We start from the raw sequence: 18,409 nt of genomic DNA on the forward strand, positions 1-18,409 counted from the left end.
TTCCGTATGAACAATCCTATATATATATCCACATTGAACACCGACTTCCTTCCAAGCTTCATTTTCACTTCCTCCGTCGTCGAGTGCAGACGAAACCTAGGTAAACAAAACAACGTGTTCCTTTCCAACTGGTTAGCTGATGTTTATGCTGATGCAATACCATCTTGTCATGACGCATATGTTCTTGTTGACCATACGGCGACAAATGTCAACGTTTTAAGGTCTTGTGGTCTGATCTATCTTCAGAAAAATGATTGCGTAATCAAAAACAAAACACTTTAATGTTTAATTTCCTGTCTTTAGCGTATCAGTTTCGGACCCCTTAAAACTCTTATCCCAAAAGCAGTGTATTGATATAAAAAAGACCCATTCGATCTATTTTAAGAATGAGAGTGAATTCTTCTCTGTGGCCAATAAGTCTGTCGACATACCCATTGATTGTTTGGTTTGCTGTTTACATTTTTTCTATCTCCAAGGTTCCTCTTGGACCCTAGGTATGCTTGTTTGAGTTTTGGACTGATCAGAAAGATACAATAGCTGACTAGCAGTTATTTTGGGTTTTGGAAATAAAAGATTGTTGTCACTATTTCTTGAGAAGTAATTGATGGATCTTTCTCAAACTTTATGTGTTTGTTGCCCTTAGTTCCAAGTTTCCCCTATTAATTAGGGGCTGGTCCGATAAAAAAAAAAAAAAAAAAAAGACTGACAGGTAGCCATCTTTGATTTTGCAGTTAAAGATTATTATTGCCATTTCTTTGAGTTATTTTCAGATTTCTTGTAATGAAGAGAAAAAACAGAAAATACAATAAAAGAAAGGAAAAGATCAAACAATGATGTGCCTAAGATCATCTTGGAAGTCTTGCTTGTTATTGATGCTGAACTATAATATATATGAATGGGTTTTTGTGCAGGTACATGAATATACTTATTGTCAGATAAATATGGTAAACAAATCATTTGAGAACATTGCAAAAATTCCAATTTGGTAAAACCTGTTTGGTTCCAAGCATGACTTCTGATGACTGATATCTCTGTTATAGTTTGTATTGTTACCATGACTTCCGATGGCTGATATCTTTGTTCTGGTTTACATTGTTGCCAAGACTTCCGATGGCTGATATCTCTGTTCTTTTTTACATTGTTACCATGACTTCCGATGGCTGTTATCGCTGTTATAGTTTGTATTGTTGCCACAACTTCCGATGGCTGGTATAAATGTTAAAGTTAATATTGTTGCCATGACTTCTGATGGCTGTTATCACATTCATAGTTTGCATTGTTGCCATGACTATTAATCACATTTACCATGACAACTGATCATGTTATCATTACACTGATTACAGCTGTTGGTATACTAGCAAGATGCTGAATCCTAACTTACAATACAATGTGCCTAATACATCTCTGTTGTTGTCCAATCTCATTACATTAAAAGGAAATGTGTACAAGTCGAAACTTATTATTGTTCTAATAATTTTGTTTTTGTACTATCAACATTATATAACAGAAAAAGGAAGAATGAAAGTGTAAGCTGAATTGTTAAATAATGACTCTTAATTCCTTTTTTGTTTTTTTTTCAGATGATTATAACTGGGTATGACTTTTAACCAGGATGCCAGTTCCGTTAAAACCTGACCGTTTACTTTTATTATATGGAACACAGACTGGTCAAGCTGAAGCTATTGCCAAGGAGATAGCAGAAAAGGTAGAGGCACAAGGACTCAAATTTGAGATTCATGACCTCGGGAAGACAGAGAAAAAGGTGAATTTTGTTCACAAGGGATTTAATTTCTTCACCAAAATACAATGTGTTCATGATTCTGAAAATATACATTCTTATTACATTTACATAGCGTGTTTTACTTTGTCACTTTATACCATTTACACTTACTGATATTGTTCTGATGTTATTACATAATTTAAATTGAATAATAAATTTACTATAGATAAATATGCCTGTTTATGATAGATAGATATGCCTGATTAATGTTTATGATAGATAAATATGCCTGACTAATGTTGTAGTGTAAGCAGGGTGATAATATATCTTTCCTTGTATTCATTTGGCATGGCTGATATATCACTTTATCAGACATGCTTTCATTTCATTAGGATTGAGGTAAAAAGAATGTTTTGATTCTACAGTTTAACATAGAACGGGAGACGTGTGTTGTGATTGTCACCTCCACAACCGGTGATGGAGACCCTCCTGATACGGCCCTCAAATTTTTCCGACGATTGAAGAAAAAGACATTGCCAGATGATTACCTTACCAATCTGAATTATGCATTGTTAGGTAAGTAATATTGATTCTTAAGTTGAATCATGTATTTCTGCCCACATGGTCTGTAACAATGCCTAGGGGTGTGGGGAGGAGATGAGGGCTTGTGTGGTATACTTAACTAGTAAATGGAACCAACGAAATATCAGAGAAATTCACCACGATATAGAACACAACAGATGAAATTTACACACCTTAATCTCACTGTGAATGCAAAACAAGACAGACGGATTACAGGTCAAATCAGGCTGGTGTCAGATGAAAATGCCATTGGCATATATTTAATTCACTCTCAGGTGACCGTGACATTTTCTGGTTACAAATATGCAAACTCTAAACTCTATGTCTTTGTGTAAATTTAGTCTGTTGTATTTCAAGTAATGTTTTTCTTGTAAAAATCTATTTGTTATAATTTTTGAAATTCTCTCAGGTATTTTATTTTTTCCAAAGAAACATTGTTACAGGAACATGCATTCCTGCCATTTTTCCTACCTTTTACTTTGAATTCATTCTTTTTGGTGATAATAAGAAAGCAATATCTGTTCTCATTGATTTGTTGTATAAAGTTCATCATGACACCACAGGTACATTATTTTTTTTATTCAGCTGCTTTAAGGACGACTGTACAGATATTTGTTAATCTTATACAGGAATATATTAACATGTATTTAAAAGTTTCCTGGTGTTGTTATCAATTGTATGAATCATCGAGTGTATTAGTGTGAAGTATGAATGGTGAAAGTTTTAAATTAATATTTACCTATTACCAAAACACAAGTGGAGCATAGAATCAATATTTGTTTTTACTATTGAAAGACTTCTCCAGTACTTGGTTACCTGGTGGAGATATTGAAATCTGAATAATTTTTTAAACTTAAAGAATTTAAAATCATGTGTTATATTTACTTAACTATTCTAAAAGGCCATGTAAACTAATGCATACTGTGAACATGTAGAGATTCCTACAAGGTCACAGTCATAGCAGTCAAATCAATATTGATTCAGGATTGTTGAATTCACAAAAGAGGTTTATGAAATAATCAATAATATCTGTGATATATTTTATACATGTCACTGGATAAAACCAGGGGACAATACATGTTACAGAACAATGACATCATATGTTCAGTACACCATCATCAGATGGTCCGTCTGTCCATAAAAAATTGATTTCTCTTTTTCTGGAAGGAATTGATCTTCCTCAAATTTAATGTGAAGGTTTCCCTTGGTCCCATATTATGTTCATTTGATTTTTGGATGAATTAGGAAAAAACAAGATGGCCAACTTTGATTTTGACAAAAAGTTGGTTTTTACCTTTTCTTAAGAAGTACAGGGTGGATTTTTCTGAAATCTTATTCATACGGTTGCCGAGGTCTCTAGTTGTGCCCTGTTGATTTTTGGAATTAGAAAAACAAAATGTCTGACAGATGGCCATCTTGGATTTTGACAATGAAGTTTGTTATCACAATTTCTTGAAAAGCACTAGATGCATCTATCACAAATTCTAGAGTATTTTGTATGCTATTGCTACAGCTGTTGGAATACTGTCAAGAGTTCCAGTCAATTTATTGTATCTGTAACTTTATTGTTTAAAACATGACTTGACATTTTAGGTTGATACATCACACTTAAGTAATGATACATACAAAATACATACTGATGTAACTTACCACAGCATAGAGAGGATATTTCATGAGTGTCAGTGTATAAAACATGTTGAATTAAATATGTCATGAACTTTTTTAGGAAGGTGACTAATGAGTGTAATAAATTCCATACTGCATCGACAAAAGTGTAAGATTCTATTTATCATTTAACTTGTATTTCTTAAAATAAAGTTCTCAAATTCATTTCCCTGCAAGATAATCTAATTTCGACTCGTGGTATCCTAATGTTTTTCAGTAGAAAGACAATCATGTGATATCCTCAAAATGTGACTTATTTATTAAGTCACAATAGTGTTATTACACATTATGTAATGTGGCTTGCAATATTTATGACATGACAATATAACAGGACACAGCAGAATAGTTTTGTGATCAACTTGATAAGACATTAACAACAGAAATTTGTTTCAAATGGTTCGTTTTCAGGTCTTGGAGACTCCAACTACACAAACTTTTGTAATGCTGGTAAAACATTGGATCGTCGACTAGAAGAACTTGGAGCCAAGAGGTTTTACCCATCTGGTTGGGGAGATGATGCAGTAGGGTACGGCAATACATTTAATTAGGAATTCGTTTGCTCCTGGTCAACTTATCGGGGATCTGTTAAAATGTTTAAATCTGGTTCAAAAAATAATTTTTTTGATATATTTTGATGGTATTTAAACCATTATAAATCATCATAGGCATTTATCATCTTGTATATTCACTGATAAATAAATTAAAAAAAAGGAACATAACCAGGCTACTTAAGGCTACCAATGATAAAAGCCAAGATTCAATTGTTACGATCACAGGGAGTTGTTATGGTAATGGCAGATGTTGTTAGAGTGTTGAACATTTTTAAAATTATTTCATTTTTCTGATGTCACAGTGATGTATAATAATATTATTAAAAAGAGAATTTTGAAATGATGTGCTTCTTTGCTGTAGAACTTTTGAAACTTAATCTAAACTGCATCGTAAGAGGTACATTGTTTTTCACAAAGGTCGACTTTCCAATACCATACTTTGCAAATGTGAGCAAAAATAATTTTTTTTCTAATTCTTAAGCATTCTTAGTAAAACCATTTTGAATTGAATTGAGAAACTGAACTCATAGAAATATCCTAAACTGTTAGTTTCAGAGTAGATTTTCTATTAACTAATTTCTGTCCATGGTGAAGTATAAACACAAGGTGACCGTCATGGTAGAAGAAAAGTTTGTGGTTTAGAGGGTGGAGAGGGATTTCACTAAGTCTGCTTTGTCCAACACAATGATTATATAAAGTAAACATTCATTGCCTCCTATACAAATGTCTTGTGTCCCTTTTACACTGGAAAGTTAGTAAATTATTTTGAAAACATAAAATACTATGTAATCATGCCTATCAATAAAACCTTTCATTCTTCTGCTTTAACTCATAACTGTGTTTCCATTTCATAGTCTGGAAGTAGCTGTAGAGCCATGGATGGAAGGGGTAATTCCAGCTCTTTGCGAATTTCTTGGACACACCTACAAGTCTGGTCTTTGTTCTGACAAGGCAGCAGCTGATGAAAAGACATTAAACACAATGGAAAAATCAAATGAAAGTGACGTTTCAAAAAACCTGGAAAATTCGGAATTTTTGAAAAACGGACAGAATACAGAAGAGAATGAAGATAATCTTCAAAAGGAACCTGGAAATAATTTTCAGAAAGAAATCAGTGATGTAAGGACTGAGAATGGAGCCAGTGGGAAACTGTTTCCAGAAAATGAGGAGTCAGAATGTCAGGTGGCCTCTTTAAAGACTTCAGTGTTACCATTGTGTAGGGAGACATTAACGATTCCAGTGCTGTCCCCAGCATATCTCAGTCTGGAATATCTTGACACAGAGATGAAAGTATGTATTAACTAGGTTTATCTAGGTATTCAAATGTGTAATTTAACGTTGATGAAAGTATGTGACACGGTTTACCAAATTATCACTTATCATGGTAACTGTTTCATGGTGAAAGCAAGAAAAAATAAACTTTAATATATAAGATTTAGTTTTGGACCTTGGATATATACATGTATTGTAAGCACATTAAGAATATATCTTATAGATCAACCAGAATATTTACCTAGGTTAGATAAATCTTTCACATTTATTTAGTAGTTGAATCAGTTTTAAACATCTGTGGATTTTTCTCATATCTTTTGAAAAGATTTTTCATTTAAATTTTGGGGAAAGTGTTAAGCGGGTTAGATGCACTAATTGTGTTGAATATGATAGTTCATTTTGTATAACTGTATGATTGACAGACTTCTGACAGGATGACAAGCAGTTAAATAATTTACAAAAAAAATACCGCTAAGAATGCACAAGTTCATTTTTACTTCCAATTTCTGCAAGTGATATTTGATAGAAATTGTAATCCATTTTCATCATGCCTTCATCTCCTGTCTTCTGTTGTAAAGCAATTGTAAACAAGATGTCATTTATATTTGTACTATATGATTCTGATCTTGCATCTAATCAGATTTCTGTGGCCATTGGTCAAAGTTTAGGGGTAAAAGAACTTAACCACATTGAGTGAAAAGATTGTGAACAAGATATTTTACAAGATATCTCACAAACATCATAATATTTTATTTCTATATGTTAAACACTGAGCTGTAAATCTTAAAAAGATATTCAGTGTCCTATGTCGGGGTCAAAGGGTAGAAGTCAAAAGTTATACTGGACCACTTCCATTGGGAATACATGTATATATGAAAGTCTCTATTCACTCTTGTCTTTAATAAGTTTTATATAAATTTTTAGTAATTTGTTACAAAAAGCAACATATCAAACAAGATCCAATTGGATTTTGACAACTCTTGAATGCTTTATACAGCTGATGCAAATTTGTGAAAAACAGGTGAAAATATTTCGTAATGAACTAGTCTAAGAGTGTATTGATAATTTTTTATAGGATAGCAATACCGATGAAACAGCCATACAGAATGGTGTACCATTTCCTTCTGCTGCTTCATCAGTAACCATGGCAACAGTTTTATCTAGCACTGCGATGACACACCCAGAAGCTTTGAAAAAGACTATCAGTCTACGACTAAGCATTGAGGTTTGTAATACCTAAACACATTTAATTAGCCTTGAACGTTTAAATTTCAATTGTAATCTCTGTTTATTGAAATCATTAAACCTTCTAAATCTGTAAAATCTCCTGTCAGGATACACATATATCTGTTTGTGTATCCTAGCAGCAAGAGTATCTCAGTAGCAGCAGAACTTTGTTTCTGAATCTGAAGAGCAGGAGATCTCTGTAAACTCTCTGAATCTCAGTAGCAGGAGATCTCTGTGTATCTCAGTGGCATCAGAACTCTATGTATCTCAGTGGCAGTAGAACTCTGTGTATCTCAGTGGCAGTAGAACTCTGTGTATCTCAGTGGCAGTAGAACTCTGTGTATCCCAGTGGCAGTAGAACTCTGTATCTCAGTGGCAGTAGAACTTTGTGTATCTCAGTGGCAGCAGAACTCTGTGTATCTCAGTGGCAGTAGAACTCTGTGTATCTCAGTGGTAGTGGAAATCTGTGTATCTCAGTGGCAGCAGAACTCTGTGTATCTCAGTGGCAGTAGAACTCTGTGTATCTCAGTGGCAGTAGAACTCTGTGTATCTCAGTGGCAGTAGAACTCTGTGTATCCCAGTGGCAGTAGAACTCTGTATCTCAGTGGCAGTAGAACTTTGTGTATCTCAGTGGCAGCAGAACTCTGTGTATCTCAGTGGCAGTAGAACTCTGTATCTCAGTGGCAGTAGAACTTTGTGTATCTCAGTGGCAGCAGAACTCTGTGTATCTCAGTGGCAGTAGAACTCTGTATCTCAGTGGTAGTGGAAATCTGTGTATCTCAGTGGCAGCAGAACTCTGTGTATCTCAGTGGCAATAGAACTCTGTGTATCTCAGTGGCAGTAGAACTCTGTGTATCTCTGTATATTGTAGCGTCTGACAGAAGACCATCTTGGCTTTTGACAATAAGAGTTTCCCTGGGTATTTCTCGGAAAGGACAGGAAAGATCTTCTCAAACTTCATAGGAGTTCTTGTTCATAGTTACTGTTCTGTGGAAACATTACAATGATGAAGATTTAGATACCATAAAGATGTTCTGTTTTTAATGATTATTTCAATTATTTTTGTAGCAGGACTCTGCATTTGACTACCAGCCTGGTGACAGTATCTCTGTGGTGTGTTCTAACAGTGAAGATGAGGTTACCAGGATCCTACACAGGTAGGAACAGTGTCTCTGATATATGGATTTTATAAAATATTTAAATCATACTATAAGGAATTTTCAAGTAGTTTCACTGATAAATTTCTTTGGAATATTTTTATAGTTGAAAGCATATTTGAAACTGGTTAAATTGAGGCCAGATCTGCCATATAGATATAGCAGTATAGAAAAATCAGTTTTGTGTCATTTGTATTCTTTACAGTCTTAGGCCATGCACTGTAGTCCCCAGAAATACTTCTCAATCATATGAACTCATAGATTAAGAGTATCCATGAATTCAATGAAATTTTACAGTAGATGATCCTTGTCTTAATCTATTATTAGGGCAAAAGCAGTTAATCTGGGACATATTCTGTTAAACAATAAGTAGATCACTGTTGTTTGTTACAGACTTGGTGTTGTGGATAAGGCAGACAGAGTGTGTCAATTCTCCATTATCCCAGGTACCAAGAAAAAGAACCCTACAGTGCCACAGTATTATCCTTCAGCAACCTCCTTACACCACCTGCTTAGAACTTGTGTTGACCTTAGAGAACCCCCAAAGAAGGTTAGTCTACTTAGAAATAGAAATCCAAACTTTTAAACAAATTTTAGGCTAAAAGTAACACAGGGTTTCAACCTATTGTCACAGCCTCAGAAAGTAGAATTTACTGTTAATCCTAGCTTTCTGATTGGTCAAATTTTCCAAAAAGATACCAAAGTCACCTAGCGACTGTTATATGATATAAATAGCACTATAATCCTTTGAAACAGTTTTATGCATGCATACAGTCACTATGAGACAAGTGTTTAAAGTAACTAAACATTTATCAAAGGTGACAGGCTAGGTGTTCTGATGTTATTCAGATTGAGATTTCCATCAATCATGAACTAGCCTTGCTCTTGTTTGAAGTTAATTGCCCGAGACTTGATAATATGGCAGAACACATAGCATTATAGCGATATATCTAAAAGTCAACAGGTGACAATCAGTGACAAAAAGATTTGTAAAGACTCTTTTAAGAAAATATCATTTAAAGTGTAGTAGGGGGCATCATCAATATGATCATAATATACATTTATACCAAGTTTTGATGTTAATATTGAAAAATTGGTCGAGTAATGGAGAGTTAAATTTTCCTCAATTGCCAGTGGCATATGTGTGTATTGTGTATCACACTCTTCAAACTATATATCTAAAAATAATAAAACAAAATGAAGACATCAAAAGATATGTACTTCATATGATAAAATACATTAATATACAAAGTTTCAGTTTCATATGTTGGATTAATATGTCTGATTTCTGTTGTAGGCCTTTATCCGAGTCCTGGCAGAGTATACAACAGAAGAACAAGAGCGTAGACGACTTCAGGAGCTTTGTAGTAAACAAGGCAGTTCAGACTACTTACACTTTATCCGTGAGGCTGGTGTTAGTGTATTTGACCTCCTCCTGACCTTCACCTCTTGTAATCCACCAGTAGAAAGACTTCTTGGTAAGATATGTGATGTAAACAATCAATAGGTAAAGTTAAGAAGATTTTTCATTTATGGCCGGGGGCTGTTGTATATACCACCTAACAATTCGGAAGGCAATTTTTGAAACTTCATACAAATATCAAGTATAGAAAGACCTCATGCAGTGTTGAAGCATTCTAAAAAAAGATGGAAGCTCAAAAAAGAGGAACATCATCTTATTTCTACATAATTTGGTACTTGTGGGTTTTAAGGTAAAGAACAAAATTCCAAATTCATTTAAATCAACTTGTCAATTGAAGTTGTACATAGTTGCATACAAATTAACAAAATCATCTCTTTCTGACCTTTCACTATTATTTCACATGGGGGGGCAGGGGCATTCATGTCTTACAGACATTTTCTAGTTTTCCTTAAAATAAATTCAGTAAAGAAGCTGGTTGAAATTGAAATGGATGTGTAAAAACTTTTCTCCAAATTTCCTTATTGAATAATGATATCTGTTTTTGGTGCACCATCATGAGATGGCGGGTTATTCAAATTGCCCTACGTCTGTGGGTTGTTGTACTCGGGAAGTACTGGATGGATCTTTCTCAAATTTGATATGTATGATTCCCATAGTTCCTAGTTGATTTTGGAACTGATCTGAAAAACAAAGTGGCCGAAAGAAGGCCATCTTGGATTTTAACAAGGAAAGTTTGTTACCACTATTTTTTGAGAAGTACTGGATGGTTCTCTGTGAAATGTATGTTCCCCTTGGTCTCTAATTGAGCCCATTTGATTTGTAGGGTTGATCGGAAAATCAAAATTGCTGACAGGCAGCCATCTTGGATTTAGCCTCATAAAGTTTTGATCACTATTTCTTGAGAAGCACTGGATAGATCTTTCTGAAATTCCACATGTTGGTTCCATTTGGTCCCTAGTTGAGAGAGTTTAGTTTTGGAACTGAACATAAAAACAAAATGGTCGACCAGTAGCCATCTTTGATTTTGACAAAGAAAGTTTGTTATCGCTATTTCTGAAGAAGTACCACATGAATGTTGCTCATGTTTCATATCTTGGCCCCAAGTTGTGCCAAGTTAATTTCAGGACTGGTCAGAGAGAAAAGATAACTGCCAGGCAACCATCTTTGATTTGCTAGGTAAAGATAATCATCGTTTTTTTCATCGGAGGAATGTTCAATTTCATGTTATTGAGAGCGAAGATGGGAAAAGATCCAAATTTTAAAGAACAAATAAAGATAAATCAATTGTGGGTGCCAAGATCCCTTGGGATCTCTTATTGTTATCATGGCTTGTTTGTAAAAGTACATCAAATGAAAAACATGTTTCTTTTGTCCTGTATTGTCCCTAACAGAATGATTTAGAATTTGCACGTTTGATTTTCAGAACATCTACCCAGGTTGCAGCCCAGGCCCTATTCGGTGTGCAGGTATAGATATTAGAAAAAAACAATAAAATGAATTTGATCATTCCTAAGTATCAAAAGCATAACTTTGCCCACAGTTAACGAAGGATCATGAAACTTCGTATATACATTGTTTGGCTCTCTGGGGCGAGAAGGACGGGGCCCAATTATAGCGGGGATTAGAGAGAGTTTTATTTTTAATCCAACACCTTTAGGTATGATTGGATTTGTCCCACATATGGTCTGAAGTGTTCTTGGGTAAAGGGAATCAGTTTTGTTTAAACAATGGATTCGAGCCGTCTGGATTGGAGGGGCAGGGCCATATTTGGAGAGGAGAACAATTTGTTTGAAATCCTATTTCTCTGCTAGGACTGATTGGATTTTACCCTAATTTTGTCTGAAGCATCCTTGGGTGATGGAGCCTTCAGGACCCTGAGGGTTGGGGCCCAAAAGGGGAAATTTAGCAAGTTCTTGAAAATCCTACTGCTCCTGTAGGAATGAAGGGACATTACCCAAATTTGGTCTGAAGCATTATTGGGTGCAGGGAAATCAATTTTGTATGAATGTATAAATGGCAGTAGAGGCAGGCCCAATAGAAGAAATAAAGCAAATTCTTTAAAATCCTACTCCTGGAGGAATGATTGAATTGTACCCAAATTTGGTCTGGAGTATTCTTGGGTTAAGAAAAATCAGTTATGTATAAATGGTGGTTCCTGGCCCCCTGGGGCAGGAGGGATGAGGAAGCATGTTTAAAGAATGGTCGATCTGACTTTGGTTTGAGCACAATGCCAGGATCCAATAGGGAAATTATTTCAGAAATCATTTGCCAGATTTGGAATTCTTTGTTAAATGACTGAAAGCTGAATAAGCATTAACAAGATGAGCAATGCATGCCCATTTGGCCTCTTGTTTATGTGAAAGGTTTACATGTAGATTACATGTGTCTTTTATGTGCACATTTCACCTGTAGCTACTTTGTTTTTTTTATGAACAGTTCACCCGTAGCTGAACCAGGTGTGATAGAGGTGGCCTTCAATATTGTGGAAATCCCCAGTGGTGACGGCCGCATGTTTGACCGAACTGGTGTGTGTACTGGAATGCTTGACCGATTGACCAAAGTTATTCAGCAGTCCTATGTTGACCAATGTCTACCCTCTGAGATTGACATCTCTGAGAGAGTGACCAGTTTGAAATTATCACCTATGAAGGTAGGCAACAGAAGTTTTAACAATCCACTAAATTGGCAGTAACACATTAAGCCATGGTTTGTTATGATAATCTTATACAATATATAGCAACCTATTTAATTGGAAACTAACTCTAATAAACTTTGATATTTAAATAATGATTTTACATGATTATACCTATGTCATTTTTACTACAGGTTATGCATGAAACTTTAATATTTGAAAAATGATTTTGCACTATTATACCTATGTCATTGTATTACAGCTAGGTTCTATAAACATTGAAGTTTTCATCTGTCACATGTGACTATAATAATGCACTATATGGTTAATTTGACTTGTTTTCCATGTCTTTCTAACACTGATGACTTGTTTTTTATGATAGGGATTATCTGTTTTCAGATGTGATTTGTTTTGATGAATTGTACACCGAGATAAAGTAAAAAGATAACTAGCTACTTCCATGATTTTAAATAATTGAATTGTAAATTTCTGTGCTCAACAGATCCCTATATTTGCCCGGACCAACCAACATTTCCGTCTGCCAGATGATCTGACCGTGCCACTGATTTTAGTGGGACCAGGAACAGGTGTGGCGCCATTCATTGGGTTTTTGCGACACAGAGAGGCTCTCCGTGCGAAGATGGAAGACCCTGCTATGTACGGAGATACTTGGCTCTTCTTTGGTTGTCGTCATAAAGACAAAGATTTCTTATACAGGTGAGTTACAGGGAATAAAAAATTACCTAAAACTTAATATGTAAATCCCAATATTCACCCAGTTGTGTGTAATAAACACTTACATTACACATGATGTTATACATACACACTCATTTGTGTATTGTAGATAAGGGATAAACCTGTATTCAAGCTGGGTGTAATTATATAAATTGTTGTTATTTTACCTTAACTGTATGTGTAAATTATTAACTTTTTTTGTCGATGGTCAAATTTTCAGTCTTAACAAATTCTAGATGCTATGGTCATAAAGTAGACATGTAGTTTTGAAGATATTCAGTGATGTGTGTATTTCAAAAATTTTTCACAACGAAACACATGTGAATATACACGACAAAAATATACACATCTTCTTACATACGCCGGTTCATCATGGTAATATCCACATAATATTGTAATAGAATACAAATTATAAATGTCCTCAAAAGTTAATCTTATAATACATAACCAGTTTATACCTCTTTTTCCTCCTCAGTTTTAGTATTAGGTACAAGTTATAATGTGTTTTGGTAAATACCAACTTAATTTTTTACCAAAGCTTATAGATTATATTGGCTTGGAAACTGTATCAGAAAATAATATCTTTGTTTTATAGAAGAAAGTTAGCTAGCTTTGAGGAAAATGGAATTTTAACAAGGCTGTGTGTGTGTTTCTCCCGTGATGAACAAGACAGTGATGAGCCACGCTATGTTCAGGACAATATCTTTAGACATGCCGTGGAGTTAATTCCCCTGATTGACAAGGGTGCCAAAATATTTGTGTGTGGGGATGCCAAAAATATGGCGAAGGACGTGAATGAAACTGTGATAAAGTCCTTGCAGGAAGTGAAAGGTTTGTAATATTTATATCTTGATTCTATCAACCAAACAAATTATTTCTAAAAACTTTGAATCTAGAAAGATATACTTGTCAGTAATTTCATACCCCAATACTGATAAGTACTTTTGAATAATAGTGTTAATTCATGGTTTTGTGAATAAGGGGTTAAATACACAGGTATTTAGCCAAAATTCACACAAGTGAAATGCTAAAAACACACTTCTAAAAGAGGAACGCCTTAATTTTTTCTTCTTCTGGAAAAACTTTGCTTAAATATATTTTTTAAAAATATCTAAAATTTGAGAGGACTCTCTCAGAAACATTTCTCACAAAATGAAATCAAATCCAATAGATGTAAATTTGTGGGTGTTTCATGAATTTTATTGAGTAAAAATACATTTAGAATAGTCATTGATTTCTGATATAGGATTATATTTCATAATAGAAAAATTGCAAATTGTGATGAAATGGCTTGATTGGAAATTTGTAAGCATAGAACTGTATTAAGATTAGATACTAAGATTACATTGAGCTCACTGCTTTTCAGCTTTTATCATGACTTCAATCTTTCATTACACCTTCTCATTTTTAGGCTTAGATGTTGAAGAGGCAAAGAAACAAGTGATGAGATTACGACTCTACAAATTCTACTTAGAGGAAGTGTGGACTTGAAACAAGTGCTGATTTGGTCCTTGTTAATGCTGTGGTGTCTCAGACAGTCTTCTTTCTTCAGTATATACTTAAACAATTTAATGCTGATATCTCTTAAACTTAAAATTGTCTTCAAATTAACTATTGTTGATAAAGTATAAATCACTGTAACTGATTTTAAAATTAGAAAAAGTTAAAAAGAAGAATATTTTTAGGGAGATCATTATTTCAGCTGTTTTAAGATTCTGTATGAAATGAGAGCATGATTGTAAGTAATGGTTACCAACTGTTAAACTTTTCTGTACCAGTTTAAAGTCCAAATTCAGACTATAATAATCTCATTAAGGCCCTGCTCATAAGTTTGTGTGCCCTATAACAATCACCGTGTCCGTCTGTCCACCAGCACTTTTATTTCCATGCGATAACTTTAGTTTCCTTGGGTCGATTAAGCTCAAACACATTGCTTCTGACAGTGCATGCATGGGATCGCTTGTCAGCTTCAAAGGTCAAGGTCACTGTTACTATAAAGAGAAAATCAGTTTCCATGTGAAATCTAAGGTTTGCTTTGGCCGAAATAACCCAAACTTCATACAGTACTTTCTTACTGAAAGTGTTTGCTTAGGATTGCTTTACAGTTTTGAAGGTCAATGGTCAAAGATCAAGGCCACTGTTACTATAAATAGAAAAATAAGTTTCCCTGGGATAACTCAAGTTTGCTTTAGCCAATTATACTCTAACCTTATATAATGCTTCCTTTCTAAAAGGCTTGCTTTGGATTGCTTTTCAGGTCTCGGGGTCAATTGTTCAGATAACTGTTACCCTAAATAGAAAATTGTGACTTATGTTGGGGTCCCTTGGGCCAATCAAACTCAAACTTCATACAATACTTTCTTACTGAAATGCTTACTTTTCAGTCCTAGAAGTTGAAAGTTGAGGTTATTGTTACTATAATGGAAAATCCATTTTGTGGAATAACTTGAGTTTGCTGTAGGCAATCTAACTCAAACTTGATGCAATTCTTCATAACCAACAGTGCTTGTTTGAGATAGATTGCCATTCAGGTCAAACCACATGGCCCTTGTGGCCGGTCATTGTTCTAGTTTCAGTTGATAAGTTTCTTGATTGTTGTTAAAAAAAAAAAAAATGCTCTTCTGAAAAAACCATTGAGTAACTTTTCAAATATTTTTGCCTACAATCATCAAATATTTTGTCCATTGTCTTTCATCAGCCATACTTATTTTTTTTTGTTAGCGTATTAGTAATGTAGGAATCTTTATCAAATTCTACACATAATAACCATCTTCTAATTGTGCAACTTTTTCACAGAGTGAAAACTTACATTTTGAAATGGCAGCAATTTCAGATCCATCATTAGTACATACATAACATTTAAGATGACCATATCTGACTGGGAAAAAATTTAAAATGGCCACCTTCCCTTGTTCAGTATGTCAACCAAAATAACTTGAATGGACAAGTTGATGAATTTGGACAATTATGAAAGAGAAATAACTACTGTATTTCAGAAATGTGTATATTTTTGTCTCCGATGTCGTGAAATGAACACATTTCGTTTTGATATGTATAGTAGTTTTGTACCTTACCACATTTTCCTGATTGTGAGGTTTGGAAATGGTCAAAGGTGTATGTACCTACTGAGGGAATATGTTGTGACTATGGACTGATGTGTGAAACAATATTACATGATATGTAAACTGTTTTCTGGTCAGTGATAAAAGGATGCTACCTTATATTGAATACTAACATCCATAGTTTCTGTTCAACTGAAAATCTGATTGTTACATCTCACTGACACCTATACAGAGTTTGCCACACAGTTCAAGATGAGTTGTCAAATTATTTACTAGTACATGTTTTTTTGATGAGTATATATTTTTTACCCTATATAACCGTTATACAGCCTAAACTATGTGAAGCATATATAGATCAGTCTTACAACAGACACTTTAATGTTTTTAAGATTTTGGGATACATAATTATTTACACTGGTTCGGGGAGTCTACTGATTTTTTGGAGGTGAACGGTATCAATTAGGTTCAAGCAACACCAAGAATACACACAATTTTCTAGTTAAGTACCAATAGTAAAATGGTTTAACAGTCAAATTGTCAGGTATAATTATTTTACTATTTATGTGACTAAAGACAGAAGAAAGATGGTATTAATTTGGGTCTACATTGATATTAACAAATAGTATTCAGATCTGCTTGCTTGGAAATTGGAGTGTTAGCATGGATCAGCCTATTATGCTCTACTTGTTGTAACTTAACTTTAATTATTCAACCTATTGGAAGAGATTTTGTGTATTTGGACTAAATCTTTTACACCATTGTTGAAATGTACCATTTTCACCATTGTCTCTATTTAAAGAAAGCACAAAAAAAATCTCTTGTTTTTAGGTAATAGAATGGACAACTCCAACCAAGACGACAGAAACTTGATATACTTTGTGGTCATATTTTGGGGTAAAAAAACCCATGAAATTATGTTGAATTAAAAAAAATTGGTAATTATTGTTTCAATAATTTTCATCTTATATTGAAGTGTAACAAGTAAATGGAGAGAATTTGGAGGTTGTTTATTTTAATTGTAACATGCAGAATGTCCGAGTACAAAAATGAAAAAAAATTGTCAGGTACCTTATTTGAGGTAATTCTTTATCTATACCTCTTTTAATAAAACTTTTTTACAGAACAATTATTTTGTATGTTGTTTTTATATAGTACCCTGGCATAATGAAGTGGTAATTTATTATGAGTTTGTTGTCTCACCTGACCATACCTACCTTATCTAGACCGTATCCAACTCTGATACTGGTACTTCATCTCAAAGATGCAACAATATCATGAACCTTGGAACCTATACTCCTTGACTTCTAGTATTTTACTATAAACTTTTCACTCTAAACAAAAACCAAGATCCCATAGGGATCTTTAAATCTGACATCTTGATCGTTTTCTAAAATGTTGCACATGAGACACTTGATGCGGGCTGAGATTTGATTTAAATAAGGAGTGTTCCCATACCACAGTATGATATTGGCTCATTTCTCACTTCAGGTCACAAAAAATATTGAAAACGCAAACTGCATGTTTATTATTTTCATATTTATTCATTTAAATATATTTTACAGGAGTTCATATCAAATGTAGTCGATATAAATAGTTAAATCTAACACAACTCACAGATTAGCTAAGGACCTTGTGGTATTGATGCGTTATTGTTTCCGTTGAAGGACATAGCCATCAGTAAAACATTTCCACGGACATTTTAATGCCACATCCATGGGAATGGTTTCTTACAAGAGCCTTGTATTCTAAATGTGAAATTCAAAATAAATAAAAACATGTAACATTGCTACCTCTTTCTAACGGTCAACTTACTGGATGGATGATGTAGTTTGAGATTAATTTCTTTGAATGCATTCAGTCAAGCACCAACAATAAGCAACTTGGAGATTCTAACACAAATGAGATCTTGTTACACAACACGATCTGCATGACCATTTACCAAATAACTGATTGGGGGCAGAGTGATAACCCACTTGCCTTTCACTTAGATGTACAGAGGTTTAATTATTTATTCTTAATTCTGCAATTCCTTATGTCTAAAGGTTTTTCCAGGGTCTCCTGTCCGATCACATAGGTTTTCCCCCCGAGTGCAAAAGTTTCCTTTCACACTTCCTTGTGTTCTTCCATCGGGGCCAACAAATGTGATTAATATAAGTTGGAAAAACTTGTTTGTGGGTTGTTGTAAAATTCTAAAAGTTTTTAATCTTTTGTGAATTAAGATATGTAAAAAAAAAAAACTTTTTTCATTAAAATAATCTCAATATTTAAAAAATAAAAACCTACTTGGTACTTAGTTTTAAAGTAATGTACACCTCCAATTTTACAACTTTTCAATAGTTGTATTCATACATCAATCAGTTTAGTGTGTGTAAAATAACTCGAA

At 34.0% G+C, this 18,409-nt stretch overlaps 1 protein-coding gene across 3 annotated transcripts; it reads left to right on the forward strand.

Annotated features, from left to right (window-relative positions):
- Positions 1-56: 56 nt before the first annotated feature.
- LOC132559292 (methionine synthase reductase-like) lies at positions 57-17,152 on the forward strand. Of its 3 annotated transcripts, none has more exons than XM_060223906.1 (14): positions 57-100; positions 1,581-1,762; positions 2,146-2,296; positions 4,376-4,493; positions 5,373-5,808; positions 6,866-7,015; positions 8,086-8,174; positions 8,568-8,724; positions 9,472-9,652; positions 11,021-11,063; positions 12,034-12,247; positions 12,732-12,946; positions 13,560-13,795; positions 14,376-17,152. In XM_060223906.1, the coding sequence occupies exons 2-14, from the start codon at positions 1,613-1,615 to the stop codon at positions 14,453-14,455; spliced, it is 2,220 nt and encodes a 739-aa protein (XP_060079889.1). In that variant the 5' UTR covers positions 57-100; positions 1,581-1,612; the 3' UTR covers positions 14,456-17,152. The 3 variants fall into 3 exon arrangements, with proteins under 3 accessions (XP_060079889.1, XP_060079891.1, XP_060079890.1); XM_060223908.1 differs by having other exon boundaries at positions 13,563-13,795; XM_060223907.1 differs by having other exon boundaries at positions 8,089-8,174.
- The last annotated feature ends 1,257 nt before the right edge of the window (positions 17,153-18,409 follow it).

The sequence above is a fragment of the Ylistrum balloti genome, unplaced genomic scaffold, assembly GCF_031769215.1.
Source record: "Ylistrum balloti isolate Yb309-2 unplaced genomic scaffold, AGI_CSIRO_Ybal_v1 Utg370888, whole genome shotgun sequence".
NCBI classification, from domain to species: Eukaryota; Metazoa; Mollusca; class Bivalvia; order Pectinida; family Pectinidae; genus Ylistrum; species Ylistrum balloti.